The 15992-nt window shown below is 49.3% G+C and overlaps 3 protein-coding genes across 4 annotated transcripts in view; 2 read left to right on the top strand and 1 right to left on the bottom strand.

Moving 5' to 3' along the window:
* The first annotated feature begins 262 nt into the window (after positions 1–262).
* LOC131205793 (terpene synthase) lies at positions 263–3689 on the top strand. Of its 2 annotated transcripts, none has more exons than XM_058198047.1 (5): positions 263–535; positions 644–798; positions 997–1469; positions 1547–1674; positions 1806–3689. In XM_058198047.1, the coding sequence occupies exons 1-5, from the start codon at positions 470–472 to the stop codon at positions 1905–1907; spliced, it is 924 nt and encodes a 307-aa protein (XP_058054030.1). In that variant the 5' UTR covers positions 263–469; the 3' UTR covers positions 1908–3689. The 2 variants fall into 2 exon arrangements, with proteins under 2 accessions (XP_058054030.1, XP_058054029.1); XM_058198046.1 differs by having other exon boundaries at positions 961–1469.
* Positions 3690–3816: 127 nt separating this feature from the next.
* On the bottom strand, positions 3817–5247 carry LOC131216824 (EGFR adapter protein-like). The gene is made up of 3 exons (XM_058211403.1): positions 4930–5247; positions 4067–4699; positions 3817–3990 (listed from the first exon to the last, which is right to left on the bottom strand). The coding sequence occupies exons 1-3, from the start codon at positions 5245–5247 to the stop codon at positions 3817–3819; spliced, it is 1125 nt and encodes a 374-aa protein (XP_058067386.1).
* Positions 5248–13885: 8638 nt separating this feature from the next.
* LOC131216018 (uncharacterized) overlaps positions 13886–15992 on the top strand; it is a 2655-nt gene continuing 548 nt past the window's right edge. The window contains exons 1-4 of the mRNA XM_058210415.1: positions 13886–14176; positions 14236–14548; positions 14687–15140; positions 15393–15559. Coding sequence (XP_058066398.1) covers positions 13886–14176; positions 14236–14548; positions 14687–15140; positions 15393–15559 — 1225 coding nt within the window. The remainder of the gene's footprint in view (positions 14177–14235; positions 14549–14686; positions 15141–15392; positions 15560–15992) is intronic.

The raw sequence follows: 15992 nt of genomic DNA, 5'->3' as shown, positions 1-15992 counted from the left end.
AGTGCATTTTTTTCGATAACAGTTGAAATAAAGAAACAATAAAAAGCGACAATTTTAAGGAATGCTTTTGATGCTATCGTGAACTTCTTCCGGCATTATCTTGAATAATAAGTCCTTCATTTTCAACTCATCGAAAGCCAACAGGGCACTCATGCTGCCATCGAGTCACCCTGTGCCGCGAGTGCCACGGCCTTTGTTTTGACAGTTCGCTCTGTCAGAAAGGGTGCAAGGACGGGAAGAAAGTGTGCAAATCGGATCGAAGGCGGACCCGATTTTCATCGACCCGCGGTGGGAAGGAACGGGCAACGGAAAAACGACTGTGTTTTCACTGCGGTCACTGCGGCAGTGCCGAGGTTCATCGTGAGCGGCGGGTGCGCGCACAGAAACGTTTTCGAACGAGCGTCAGCAACGTGTGAGGAAATCGTCGCCCCATCGCTATCGCTTCGATCGCACAAAAAACGCAGCGAATATGAGCGAGTTTAACGAAATCCTCGCCAAGTGTCGTGACAAATCTTGTCAAAAGGATCAAGATGAGGTGAGCGGCGGGGTGGAGCTGGCCGCGGCCACAGCACGGCGCGTCCGCTGGCCGAAACGAATTTGCTGATTCATGTGCGGCATGTTTCTTTGTCTCTTCTCTACACAGACCCTGCTGCAACCGTTCGCGTACATCCAGCAGATCCCTGGAAAGCAAGTGCGCTCGAAACTGGCCCTGGCCATAAACCACTGGCTCGCGATCCCGGTCGAGAAGCTGGCCCCGATCAGTGAGATTGTGCAGATGCTGCATAATTCAAGTTTGCTGTAAGTAGGCGTTGAGTGTTTATGCTTCAACAGCACGCCGCACGTCGGCAGCATGTTTGTTTATGCCGCATGTTCTTTGCGAGGATACCCCTTGACCCTAGGCACTCCCCAGGCAGCCTCAGCCTCTAACTCTCGGTGTCGTCACTCGGTGTCTATTTCCAGCATCGACGATATCGAAGACAATTCCATTCTCCGCAGGGGCATCCCGGTGGCGCACAAGATCTACGGTGTGGCGAGCACCATTAACGCGGCCAACTACGTGCTGTTTTTGGCACTGGAAAAGGTGCAGCAACTGGGGCACCCGGACGCGACCCGGGTCTACACCGAGCAGCTGCTCGAGCTGCACCGCGGCCAGGGCATGGAGATCTACTGGCGCGACAACTTTGCCTGTCCCACGGAATCGGAGTACAAGCAGATGACGATCCGGAAGACGGGCGGTCTGTTTATGCTGGCGATCCGGTTGATGCAGCTGTTCAGCGAGAACAAGAAGGACTTCAGCAAACTGGCCGCCATCCTGGGGCTGTACTTTCAGATACGGGACGATTACTGCAATCTGAGCATGAAAGAGTACTCGGAGAACAAGAGCTACTGCGAGGACCTGACCGAGGGCAAGTTCAGCTTCCCCATCATACACGCGGTCCAGACGCAGAAGCACGACAAACAGGTTTTGCGTAAGTATCGGCATTGGCACACGGCCCCAACCCGGGATTGTTGCAATTAATGTTCCCGCCACTTGTGACGCCCGCAGACATTCTCCGACAGCGCACGCGGGACGTGGAGGTGAAACGGTACTGCATTTCGCTGCTCGAGAAGCTGGGCAGTTTCCAGTACACGCGCGATGTGCTGGATTCGCTCGACCAAGAGGCCCGAAAGGAGGTAAGACAAAAGGGGTTCTATTTATGATTCTCGTGCGCCCCAAAGACCCAAAGTCTAATTTGCTTTCGATCTCTTTCTCTCTCTCTCTCTTTCTCTCTCTGTCGCACGCACGCGCTTGCTGTTGACGTCAGGTGGAAAGTCTTGGACCAAATCCAATAATGGAGGCATTGCTAAACGATTTGCTTAGCTGGAAGAATGCCAGCGACGCGATGGACGAATCGAAGGAACAATAGAGTCACGGGCCTCCCGTAGCGTGACCCGCTGGTCTTTAAAAGCATTTATGGAACGACGAATGGTGCGGTTTGTGGCCAGACCAACCAATCGATATTTCCTGCGCCAGAGTATTACAAGTGGCTTTCGGGTTTCGCGACTTTGTGAGTGACAATAAGTAGTAGAACTGTGTTCCATTTGCGTTTACTGTAGGATACTTTATCTAAACCCTCTCCGGCGCGCCAAAAGGTGTCGCGAGTTGCGCGCACTCGAACGGCTGTCTGCTTTGTTGCCTCGTTCTAATATGCTAGAGCCCTCTATACTCGGCGGGGTCCACGCTTTTGCATTCCTTTCGGAGAACTTCCACTAGCGCCCCGGAAAAATGCGATCGATCGCTTAAACGAAATACCTTGCCCCTGTCCTTCACATGTTCCAACAGCAACGCACCGCACTGCAGGACCTTTGTTTAGGATTAGGCTTGTAAATATTTCTTTGCTCTTAAAGTTTGTTGTGAGAAGTCAGAACGGTATTAATCACTGGGCGCAAGGTGACCCCACAAATGCACTGCGGTTTGTAGTTACTGTCTTTTTAAGTGTTTATTTTCACTCGATTTATTTAATAGGCACACTCCGCCGTGTTACGTTGGCGCACCTAGCGAAAAATAGATGTGGAATGATCTGTTATTTTTTAACCGTGCGAGAGAATGTTTGATTTGGTTGAGTTTCTCCTCCGTTTGCTGTTCGAGTGGCCGCGTATCCGAAACTGGACAACTCGCAAAGCTTTGCATACATGGCAAGGGGCCTTGTAGCTTGTAGAGCGAATCGTCCCGAATTGGAATGGTGCAAAGGTCATCCACTAGTCCTGCATCCCATCGTTTGAGCGATCGACAATAACGTGCTCTAGAAAGTGGTAGTAAAATTACACAAATGTCTTCCGGTGGAACGCACGACAGGAGGAAACATATCGAGGGATTTAGTGCGCGCGATAGATACGCAGTTCAGCAATGATCTCATGCAGCGATCGTAACTTGCACCCTGTAACCCTGGACACTGGAGGGCTTAAATGAGCAGAACCCGAAGATATCTGCAAACTTAATAATTATAAATCGAAGGTGATTGACAATAACGACTAGATTTTTAAACAGAATTCAGATATTAGAAGTAACTTTCTCCTCAAACCCAAAACTCTACAGCATATCAACGAATATCGATGGGCTTTAGACGAATTACTAGAGGCGCAAGTAGCATATTAATCAACTAATATGAAGTGCACCATTTCTACATCCCCGATAAAGGATTCCTTTTCTTTCACGAATTGCTTTATGATTTTTATTTAGCTTTATACTATTATATTTTGTTTCCCTCTGCCCATTGTCGGCTGAGCTCGTTTTGATCCATTGTTATTTGTCTTTTGTCCTATTCGTAGCGATTAAATTGGTCTACCTTTCTTTTTACTTTATTATGAATTATTGAAAGAGCTTCAACGTATTGGCTCCTAATTCGCTTCTTCATTTCTCGTGTCCTTTTTACTGCTAAAATCTCTGCTTTTCAATCAGCACTGACTAGTGTATAATTTTGTTTCTACTTTCACTGGATACCGCTCCGGTCCGTTTATTGCCTTTTGCTTAATCGATAGAGCTCGCAACGCTTTGTCGCTAAAGTTGTACCGCAGCTACGTGTCTCCTTTATACAGAACGAATGTGAAACATTTCGCAACACCATTTGCAACACTTTAGTAGTAAGAACGGGAACGCTATCTAAAAACGTATGATAATTTAGACAAATAAATAAATGCAAACGCTTACGCGACCCCTTCTCGCCCGCCTAGGGTTTACTCGTTGCAACGGAATAGAATTTGTTGCGTTATGTGTCCCCTTTTCTCCCGGTTGCGTTATGTGAGTGGAAAGAAACGATCACTTCACGGGTCGGGGTGTCACTCGGTGATCATGTTTTGAAAATCGTTCAACGACCCGTACGTTTCCGGATCTTCCTGCCGCTGGCCAATCTGGGGTGGTCGCGGGAGTGCCAGTGGAACGGGTAACAGCTCCGGCATCACCGAATGGTGCGTTATGAGCGCCCTCAGGGAGGTGAATTCTTTCGTGAAGCCCTAGAAAGGAAAAAAAACAATTGAAGCGATTATTATATCATCTTGTAACTACTCGTGCGGCTCCGATCGAACTCACCTTAATCTTATACCCACGTATCGTCCTTAGAATTAGGTAATGTGCTACTTTTGGTGCTGGCGGTGGTACTCGCAGGGACAGTGCGAAACAGCCCGGTTTGGTGGTGCTCTGGCGTACCAGAAACGCGCCCGGGCTCTGGCGGGACAGTACCTCGAGCGAAATCTCTCGCGGTATGCCGGCCTGGAACCAGGGCGCGCCCTTCAGCTCGTGCTGCTCCTTAAGACTAAGACTATCGTTCCTGATGGGGACCGCCGGCGGGTAGAGGAGCGTCGTGGCGGTGTGATTGTACCGTGGCCCACCGGCATCCAGCAGTATGCTCGCCGCCGATCCCACCCCCGGTGGTCCCCCCGGCGTCCCACCACCAGCCGCCCCAGCGCTCCGAGAGCTGCAACCGGCACTACCACCAACGCTACTCGCCGCCGCCGGTGTCTGGCTGCCGACGGGCGAGATCTTGCTGCTGAACACGGTCGTCGTGAGGGACGTTTCCGCCGTATCGGCACAGATTCCCTCGTTCACGTACCCATCCGAGATGGTCTGCGAGGAGCTGGACGAGCTCGAGGGCGACGACGAGCTGTGCACCAGCGGCCGACTGTCTTCGGCCGTCCGCAAGATGCCCATCGTTAGTCGTTTCACCTACGAGAGCAAGAGAGCAAAAAATCGAGAGGAACCTTTTCGGTGATCAGATGGAAGATTGGCGCGCATTCACCAGACAAGCGGTAGCTACGGACGTGCCAGCAAAGGGTGCAGTGTTAAGGGCGCTTGGCAAAAAACTAGCAAACTGTACAACGAACTACGTCTAGCGAGATGGCCGTTGTGAGATACAGGCCCCTCGCCCGCCCGGGGTGGCTGTGTATGGTATTTACCAGCGGCGGCTTCTCGGCCAGCTTGCGGCAGGTGTTCAGTTCGGTCGGCGAGTTCTCCTCCTCGGAGCTGTTGGCGGCCCGTCCCGGCACGTTCAGCAGGTTGTTGGTGGTGCGGTGGAAAAACACGGTCGTCCCAATGTTCGCTGCGCCCGCTGGGCCGGTGCCGGCCGTCGTGCAGATGGTGGCCTGCGCCGTGCGGTGGTGTGCCGTTCCCGTCGGCATAGGTGTGGCCATCGGCAGCATGGTCCCTCGCATCAGCCGCGGGTGGTTGTTCGGTGTCGTTTCGATCTGATTGCTATTTATGGCGGTGCAGTTCATCGTGGCGTTTGCATAAGAGAACCCGAAAGAGAACGAATAAAGGACACCTCCCTGCTCACATGCTCGCGAAGGCTCGGGGTCTCGCGAAAGAACACTCGCTTCCACCAGCCACCAACTGGGGACACCCGAGATGCCCGCGACTCTCTGAAACTGATCCGTAGAGAAGGGTTCGCATTAGGTCACGGGGGATCTGTGCCACGAAGGTGCTCGGCGTGCAATTCTACGGCATGCATACGATCGAAACATTGCTACACCAAGAAGCACGTGAGTTTTTTAGTCCTGCCGCGGGGGTTAATAAAAGCGTGATTCATGCAATCTAATGCCACCTCCAAATATCTACAGACCTTACCTCTAGCATAATTCTACCCAAATTTCTACTTTTGTTGCGTTGAATTGTTTTATTTACACAAGAGGATGTCCCTTTGCAGTGGTAACACACGTCACATTTTGTATCACTTGTTGATAAAGGAGATAAATATAAAATTGACTGTACAAAATTGACACACAGCATTAATACGCAACGACATGCGGTCTTTGGGGAGTGAATCGGTTACTTGTTGTTGGCGAAATTAATCAAATCCATTCGATCATGCCGCAAATCGATATCGATACCAGCTCGTGAGCCCGAACCTAATGGCTTCCTCCAATGTCAGCAAGTCACAGCATTGGAACGGACGGATTACTCTCCTAGTGAAATGGTCACGCGGACGGGGAAAACAAGCTGCCCCTTGCTTATGCTGCGGCTGCGGAACTCTCCGTGTTCATCAATCATAATTACTACCGGAACTGACTAATGCTCCACACTTGAACCCCGAAAACAAGCCCCAGCGCCAGCCGCAAACTACTACAGCAGGTACCGGGTCCCATACGCCACCGAGCCGTGCGGTTTCTTTTCTGAATCCTTCCCAAACAAGGTATTCAGCCCGTTCGCGGTGCGGGGAAAGGCTCCCTCGGTGCTTTCAAGTAGCCCAGAGTTCATTAGGTGCCGACGGAATCGGCTCGACCGGCGTCAATATAAACGAATGTGCGGCACGGAACTCCTCCGGGAAAGAGAAACCACTTGCGTTAATTGGATTAATACCCTTTTTCGCCTGGGCACAAGGATGATGGCTCGGTGGAGTAAGTTCTTTCCCGTTATTGTGCCTCATTATCTGGGGAACGCTTGTGAAGGATAAGAGCTGGGAGGTGAGACCTCCTTGGCATTGCTTTAAGAATGGCCCGAGTGACGATTCGAGAATCTTACATTCACTATTTCGGTGATAGTAAGGATTTATTCCAAATGAACAGTTCCGAAAAATAGGGATGAAAATACCCAATGTATTTCCATTCAATTTTCTCGTTGGATCGATAAAGACCCGGGACAGAATTCACTGTCTCAAGTGTCCGACATGAAACAAGACGGACCGTCGCTCATAGACCACTGCCGATCAAGTTCCTGTGTGACGAGCCGTTAATGGCATTAATTTATTCAACCCAAACCAACCGACGGTGGAAGGATTTCGTTTCCGCTCAACGAAATTTCATTACTTAGCGAAATTGTTTCGCCGACGATAACGATGACCACAGGCCTAGGATACTAGGGGCCATCGGTCAGCATGGTGCAGCTTTGTCAATTCACAACATGGTAAAATGGCAGTTTTAGTTGTACAACTTTTAATTATAAACTCGCTGATCATTTGCCTAATTGATGACCGTGGGTCTGTGCAGTGACCTCCACTCGCAAGGGGCCAAAGGTGAAAGTACTTGAATCGAAAGGTTTACCCGTAAGGGACGGGATGCACCGAAGGGCCGAAAGATTGTGTAATAAATTTTAAAAAGCGCCAACTCGGGTGTCGCCTGGAAGACAAATTGAATCGGGCTCCTAATTGCGGTATCAGCAGATTTGTTTGCCAAATAATTCGTAGCCCACCCTGTGCCGTTTTACGAGGTGCCACGAAAATAGATGGGACACAACGACGACGACGACGACGACGACGACGACGACGAAGAGGTCGGGATTGAGCCACACAATTGTTGGCAGGGAACCCGAAATGGAACGTCGTATTTCAGCTCAGGCGTCCAGGGCGACACGATTGGCAGACATTGGCTGCAAGAGGGAAACTAATTTAAAGTTCCAATCCTCCCGTCGGCCCCCCAAAGGCCAAGAAGGTCCCGTTTCCCGGTTGTGCCGTTTAACCGGTGGCCCCAAGAGGCCCAATTGTGCGCCGGCAAAGGATTGCAGGACCATCCGCGTCTGGGCTGCATCAATGCCTCTCGCTGCAGCACTCCGGAGGACCTCCGCTTGCGCTCCATTACAACTTTTCTCTCCGCCTAATCTCTCTTCCCGTAGCTCGTCGCACAGCATTTGGGATATCAAATTAATTTGATAATAAATTTGCCCGTTAAGATGCTCGGTACCGCTTCGCCTTTCGACTGCTCGACTCTCGATGTCTGTCAAGAATGCTGCTGGGAGGTTGTTTGATTTCCAAGTCAAACTCCGAGGCGCTCCGAGGTGGGTCCAGAGAGCCAAGACGGGTCCAAGTGCTGGTGCCATTCAATCACCTCGTCCTTCCCTCAGCCACACAGTCAGTCACGTCCTAGAGAGGACGTTGGTGAAAACATTGTTCCGGCACAGCACAGCACAGCTGGATCGTGTTCCGTGTCGCTCAGAGCACATTTGGCACGTCCGGGTTGCTTGGAGACCAATGGTTGGCAGAAAATAAGTGGCAACGTCGGAGCGGGCGGGAGCAAAAGTGAGAAGATGGTTGCCACTTTCTGCCCGTAACACCAGCAGCGAAGGCGGAGAAACTCTTGATCCTGACCTACAGAGCGCCACGTTGCTGTTCGCCGGTCTGACTTCGCTTCGCCCTGTAAGGAGTCAGAAATTGCAATGTCTTACAAGCGGACAGTTACAACAAGCCACTTTCGGTTCGTGGCCGGTCCGAATGTAGAGACAGAAGGCTGGCAAAATTTGAATGATTTTGCATAATGAATGAATCCCGATTCCTTGGATCCTGAGGAATACCGACGAGCGCAAACGCAAGGCAAGCACTTGCAGACTTACGGAAATAGTGAAGCACCAATAAAGTTTCATGATATGGGATAAAACAACTCCAGTAAACAATTATGTACGGCAAAATTAATTGGCAACTGATGAACGCCTAGGCTGCTTGATTTGCACTGAAACTGAAACTTCTGTAAGCTAAGAGTACTTGATCGAAATGGCAAATCACAAACCGAAGAGCTGTCGCCGCCGTCTACGCTATGTCACGTCTCTTTGAAGCGCCCTGTCCCTGTTCTAATCCGCGCGATTTGACGTGTAGTTGCCCCGACGAAATTTATTACAATCTACCAAACGTGATTTATTCCCGTTCCGTGTGGCCGTGCGAAAATCCCATCGCCGGTGCATTTTAATCAATCCAGAGCGGTTGGGCGTCCGAGGGCACCGAAACATCACCGTCAGCCCGCACAGAACTCATAACTCATGTGTCCGTCCCCGATCGGGTCAATCGGGCGGAAAACCTAATTCCGAATACATTCCATTTTTCATCTTTTTGCTCCACGTTTCTACGGTGCGAGGGTTTTGCTGATTCAGTTCAAATATTTTTATGCGTGCCATTAGGCCACACTGTCGAGAGCAGCATGCTGGGAACGATTTAAGGGACCACTGGTTGGCAACTGCGGTGAAGCTGACGAGTCTTCTGGACCACATTCTTGACCACAGCACACACGTGATACAAAACGTACGTGCGCCATCAGACCGCTCGGCAAATCGGTTGCGACCTCCCCGTGAGCACGTGGTTTTCGTTAGGCTTATGATACGTTTTAATTTTATTATTGTTTTCCCAAGATAAAATACGGAATAAAAGGATGTTTCCCCGAATAAGTCAATAAGTCACTGTTGCCACTACAATGTGCAGGTAACAAAGAGATCCCTGAGAGTAAATATTTAGACATTTTTTTCAAAACCTTTACACTGCTTCATAGACCATTACGACTGCATCGAAAAATACTCCGCTCCGGGTGGCACCTTCAACAATGGGCACATTTTCAATTATCCAACCCATTTTCCGATCTGTGTAAACAGGAAGGGTTCAAAAACCATCCACACCACCAAATGTAATGCGAAAGTTTTGTATCCTCCGCGCGGTGGTGTACCAGCTCTGTGTTTGCATAAGCCTCCCCCAGCACCTTCGGCGACCGTGCAGGTTATTGGCTTCCACTCCACGTAGCCTCCGCACCCACTGCAGACTTTATTGAATCCGATCCCCATCGACACGTACCGGCGCGCAATGATTTATGTCCAAATAAACACGTATACAAATACCGGATTCCGGGAAAAACCGTCACGATCTGCCCCGGTCGTGTGCGTGTTCGCCCGTTCGCTCTGCTCGGCCCGACGGCGGCAACCCATCGACGGGCCGCGAACGTATGTATACGCCATACAGCCATTTTATTGATCTTCCCCTTCCTGGGAACCTAATTTTTTAACCGTCTTCCAGCTCGGCAGCTCGGCAGCGGCAAGCAGCATCGGCGGACCGCTGCCATCCGCTCCAGTAACCTGCTGCGCTGGACTTCCGGTTACCACCTTCCCAGAAATCGGCACACAGAGTTCATTATTTGAGCTGGCCGTGAGGTTAATTTTTTCGGTACCCGCCACACCGCAACATAATAACGAGCCACGCACTGTCGTCGGTGTCGGGGGCCAAATATCGGAAACACACGTGCACAAGCCCGCGAAGGGATTGTAGAGTTTAATGTTGGCCAATGTTTTCCGATTTTATTCAGGAAAACATTAAAGTGCAGCAGCGATAAAAGCCCGGACAAATCGTGAGTCGAGTTCCAATTTCGCCTCTATGTTTGGTTTGACTCCCTCCATGAAATGGAAGAGCGAAACAATGGTGCACACTGAAAACTATATGCATCTGGTACCATTTGCCCGAACGGGGCGGAATCGAATGGTTTTTGGCCCACAGATGCAAGCCACGAAAAATGTTGACTCTTGGTGCTGCGGCAGCAGAAGCGGAAACAGGGTTACAAACAATGACTGCTGTGGAAAGGTCTGTAAACTGTGCTACGCTATCAGCTCACTCATCCCCATCATTTGCATATCACATCCGGGAAGAGTGGTCTCATAAACGGGCGCTGAAACGAATTCATTAATCCGAAATCGAACCCTACTTCGCAGGTTCGTGTTTTTTCCTATTTTTCTGAGACCGTTACTGTTGATAAAAACTGCCCGATGGATTTCGGCATGAAGTTTAGAATTCAACACCAGTGCCGTTCGGCCCCCTTGCTGTTATCGCCGTGTTGCCGGGGCTAATTCAAGTGCCAGTGCACAGTGTTGAGTGCAATTTTGTTGCGGCTTACAAACCATTCGGGTTCGAGAAAGCCTTTCGCAAACGAAGTGATAACGAAAATGAAAGAAAAACCGTATCACAGATGCTCTCTATCGAAAGCAGCGACAAATTACGGGAGAAAAAAACCTGCTCCCATTCCATTGGCACCGATGGCCCACTGACCGGCGGGCCAGATTTTCTCGATCCCGGGGAAAACCCGAACGAAAACCACAATGTCGATAGCACCGTTTGCAACAGGGAATTGGAAAAACTTTTGCCAACAAACCAATGGGAACGGAAAGGGCGCGGCATGCAGGCCGTGGAGGACGGGGCACCCAGTAACCAACCATTCAAAACAGCACACTCTCAACCAGGACGCAGCAGATGCACATTGCAAGCGTTTGATTTCAGGACCCAAGAAAAACAAAGAGGTCCTCGGGTCGGGTTGGATAGGGTTGGCCAGCAATTGCTTCCGGGGCAGAGCTAACTGTTGCTCGGGTCTCTTTGTGGCACCGACCGAAGCGATGCAAAAACTGTTGAATCGACGTATCAAACGAACTCAGGGGGTGCGAACATGTCCGAAACACCGTCGGTTTAGGTGAGGTGGTTTTAATGAATTTGCAGCATCGGTCCGAGGTTTTCTATCCGAATCGAATGCAACCACCATGCCAGTTCATGATGGCGGAGGTCGTTTCAATGTATCGTATCGCTGCTCTGATGAAGTCAAAAGACTGTGGATTAGCCGTGATATTCTTCTGCATACGACGGCACATTCGATGGTCGCCGATGTTTCGCCAGTTTTGGGATGGATTTTCTTTGCCAAAAGCGAATGATCGGCGCGAAGCAAGCAAACAGTTTACGGCAACAAGAACCGCCACAAACGGAGAGATTAGTGGAGCTAATCCAACCCCTAATACGCGACTCACATGATCGGCGAGCTACTTGCTGTTGGCAGAATGATTTCAAGCGGAGCGGAAGTGGAACAACCTTACGAAGCAAGTTCTTTAAGTAGTGAGCCGTTTGCGTCCAGCAGGGGAAGTAGTGCGCCGAAGAAACACATATGTCAACGTAGAAAAGCGGGTCACATTACTCGCCGGTCGTTTAATGTATTGTTGATTATTAGATACATAGAAAAGCCTATTTTGTTCTCGGTTGATGTATTTTGGGCCAGCACACGATTTTGCGTCTTCTGCAGCGAACGTTGGCGGCAACGGTTTGCATCCAAAGCGGGAGCAGCTCGCCAACGAACACGAGCCCACTGACAGCCCAGCCCACTATGATCAGCACCCAGATGCACCATAGATCCTCGAAGCCGAAAACGACGCCCTCGAGCTGCGGTAGCATAGTGCTCATGATGTTGGCCAAGCTGTCCTTAATCCACCGCACGCGGTACATCCAGATGCCGCTCTGGAAGTAGCGCTCCAAGAAGTCCCCAAACGTTGGGTAGAAGGGCGAATCAGACGCCAGCTGGAGCGTGAGGAACCTCTCCGACACCTGTTCCCGCATTGCGTACAGCTGAAAGTCTTGATCGGCGTACCCGCCGGCCGTGAGTAGGATCGCCTGGAACCATGGCATCACCGTACAGTACTCGCTGTACATCTCGTTCTGCCTCTCGCGGTATAGTTGCTGAGCTCGTCGATAGCCCACCACCTTCCCGGGCAGTTGCTCAGCCAGTAGTTCCATCCGCACTCCCGGTACGGCGATCAGCAAGTCGGACTGCGTTAGTTCCTGCATCGTCTCCGGTCGCTCGTAGTACTTCGAGAGCGACATTAGCGAAATGATCTTGGCGTTGTAGGCTTCCGAGAGGAAAAAGATGAGAACCGCGGTTGCAAAAGACAGGGCGCGAACCGGAAACGGTCGCCTGTAGCGTGTGGCGTCGCTGAATAAAACGAGCGACAGCAGGTTGCGCGGGAACAACCAAGGACACAGCCGGCCCAGGCACCAGAAGGTGACCATCAGGCCACCCAGAACGAGCCAAATGCCGAGTGAGAATGGCTTCAGTAGGTGGCGCATAAAATCGCGCTCGGTCCGGAAGGGACACACCACGCAGTCGCCTGTCCGCTCTTTGAGTGTTACGTCGTGCATGTAGTGCGCCCGGAACTCGGTGTATGCGAAGGTTAACTCGGACTTGGCGTTTTTGTCGTGTACCATGGCAATCGTCCCGTTCAGCTTGCGCTCGATCAGAAAGCGCAGACACTCGAACAGCACTCCCGCCGTGCGATTTTTGCACAGGTCAATCACATACGGGAACTCGTACAAACTGAACAACCGGAACTGGTATCCCTGCACGTTGGACAACTTGTCGGGAAAGTACCGATGGACCGATGAGGAGCTGTGGTCGAGCGAATCGAAGAAGTATTCCTGCCGCGTGAAACGGTTCCGGGTGTACAGCTTAATCGACGAGTTTGGCAAAGGATCGCCTTCAATCGGCGCCACCACATAGTTGAGTATCCCCATGGTATCGAAGAAAGCAGAGAGCGAGGTCAGTTTCAACGGTGCCGAAACGAGGACAACGAACTTGGAAGTTCTCGCATAACACTCGTGTGACTGCAGACGACGAGTGGCCAGCTCTGTGGGAAACTAAAGCACATTGATCGGGGGCTTACTTCGTGGCTGAATCCGAATGTGAGCAACATCGGTTACCTGCCCAGCATATCCAGTGGCATCGAAGACGACGAGCGAAGCGTCCTTACGGTGGTACATGCTGACCGAAGGATGTTGCCGTGCCGTCGTTACAGGGTACTTGGAGCCTAGATCTTGCACCAGCTCCACGAGCAGATCGCCGATAGCGCTGCGAATGGAATAATCGTGAAGCTGAAGAAAGCAAACTTCTAAGCCTTCCGGCAGCGCCTGATGTTCCTGAGCCGCAATGTCCGATACTATTTCAACAATTCCACTCCCACAGCAGTACTGCGCAACAATGAGTAACAGAATGTTGAGGCCGTGTAACAACAGCAACATGTCACCCGCTTGTGCGCCACCTTTTCGATATCAAGTGGGAATTTATACAAAACTTTTCTCAAATGACACTGCTGGAACGTGTGCTCTCGTTTGAGCTCCAGACACAGCAAACAACATTGCCTCAGCAATATTCAGGATGAAGAGCCTGACTCAGTTTATTCAGTTAATGGAATTGTTCAAAAATTCATGGGCGTTCAATTCAGTTCAACATACGTCATAAAAGTTGCAGCAAACAATAAAGTAAAAGCCTCGCGGAACGCGGTCAAAGTTTCAACAAAACTTTCTAATGGTCAATTGAAAAACATCCGCTACCCATATTAGACACAACGGCAGTTCAAACAAACTTGAAGTCATCCGAAATGTGGATCCTTTTTTCACTGTTGCCAACCATTATTCATCAAACAAGTTGCCACTTGTTGGAGATGGTGGACGATATCGCCAGTTTCGATAACAGCACACAAGTAGGTGGCACCGAGATGTGTGTTTTAACAACAGGAAATTCGACTCTAGATGAAACAGCTCCATTTCTGCTGTCTACGGTAATGTCCAAGTATCCAACAACGTTTGTAAATAACAAACTATTCATCGACATAAGGACATCCAAACTCGCTAGTGTCGTTTTGCTGGACCTTACAGGATTTCCCGGAGAGGTATGTACACCAGTTATGAAAATCCTTATTAACTTAATGAGAATTGTTTGTTCTCTCAGTTTCCCAGGCCCTACGTTCAACAACATATCTCTCACCATCCGTGCTACAAGAAACCAGCCAAATTCATCATTCTATTGAGCGAGTTTGATTTTCAACGAAAAGATGATATGTTGCAGTTCCTCAAAAATTATGGAATCTTAAATTACGTCGCCGTTTCGATAGCTACTGGAAGTTTAACGAATGGTACATTCGAGGTATACACAGAGAATCAATTTACACACCAGGAGTACTTCTTCCGCTCGGATGATCGTCCCGTGAGTCGCTTCTTTCCCAACAAATTCTTAGACCTCAACGGTTACGTTTTTCGCATGCGTGGAGAAATAACATCTCCTTATTTCGTTACATCCATGGGCAGGCCTTTCTCTGCTCTTGACTCATTCATTGATATCATATTCAGGGGGCGATTGAACGGTACCACTCACTTCACTGATAATCGCACACTGACAGCAGATAGCTGGTTAGACCAGGATGAGTTCCGGAAAAGTTTTATGCACAATTTCTATTTGCGTCAAATGACGGGTGACTTTCTTCTGTGTCCAGTGCGTACCGAACGGGACGTTTTGGGTCACCTGCTCAAACCATTCTCATCCGGAATCTGGGGTATTTTAGGTGCAATTTTTGTGTTCTGTAAGATAATTCAATTCCTGTTTCCGAAAATCTATCGGTATGATCTGATCTCGATCACTTTCTTCGGTGGTGGAGGCACCGAATACCAGCAGCCCTTCGCCTTCCGTGCTGTTATGCTGACGCTCACTGTTCTTGTGTTCTTTCTCTCGGAAGCCTACCTCACGAAGATCATCTCGCTAATGTCACTAGCACCATATCGCAAACCACCTCACACGATTGCTGAAGTAGCAGCGTCAGACTATCGCATATTAGGAATGAAACATAAGGATTTTCCTCTGTATGGTAGTATGGGCAAAAATTTGCTAACTGATGAAGAGTCTATTGAAGAAAACGAAAGGCTAGGTAATCAGTTGTATGACTGGTACTGCACTTGTTGGGCGGAAGGCGATGCTCTACACTTGAAAGCCGTGGGTATGTCAGAAATGCGCAACAGGTTCCACATCGTAGAAGAACCAGTAAAATCTTACTATGTCTCGATTCAATTCCAAAAACATTCACCTTTTTTCGAAATGGTTTATCGGCATTTCAGCTACTATTACGATTCTGGCATTTGGTCGTACAAATGTCAGTATTTCATTGATTGGCTAAACCAGTACGATAATATGCACAATGACGTACAACCGTTCCACGAAGTGATCTTTTTGCTCAATGATTTGGCCAGCGTCTGGATGCTGCTGGGGGTCGGATGGTGTATAAGTATCGCGCTTTTCGCGGGAGAAATAATATACTTTAAAATCAAGGCGGCCAACTTATTAACTTCACTAAAAAATATTATAATGCCTAATAAAAAGTAAAGGCAAAGCAATGTATTGAAGAATTATTAATAGTTGCTTAAAACATCGATTTAGTTAATATCGGAAATTCGAAAGAAAGAACGGCCACCGTTAAAACACTCCCCGGTAATGTAGTCTTTTGTTAACAACGACTATTTTTTTATCGAATTTCGAGTTTCAGCAGCCATATGGTTTAATAAATGATGATCGATTTAATGTACGACCTTCAAATTTACTTCAATTATTACTCCTCTGCCATCACTGGAATGATGCATGAAGACAAAGCCATTTTCTGTAAAGCGTTTGAAACGATCGGCATCGCACGAAACACATATTTGTACAAATTATTATTTCTC

The sequence above is a fragment of the Anopheles bellator genome, chromosome 1, assembly GCF_943735745.2.
Source record: "Anopheles bellator chromosome 1, idAnoBellAS_SP24_06.2, whole genome shotgun sequence".
Taxonomy (NCBI): domain Eukaryota; kingdom Metazoa; phylum Arthropoda; class Insecta; order Diptera; family Culicidae; genus Anopheles; species Anopheles bellator.
The sequence above is the reverse complement of the archived record's forward strand: the minus strand, read 5'-3'. Positions and strand labels throughout refer to the sequence as shown.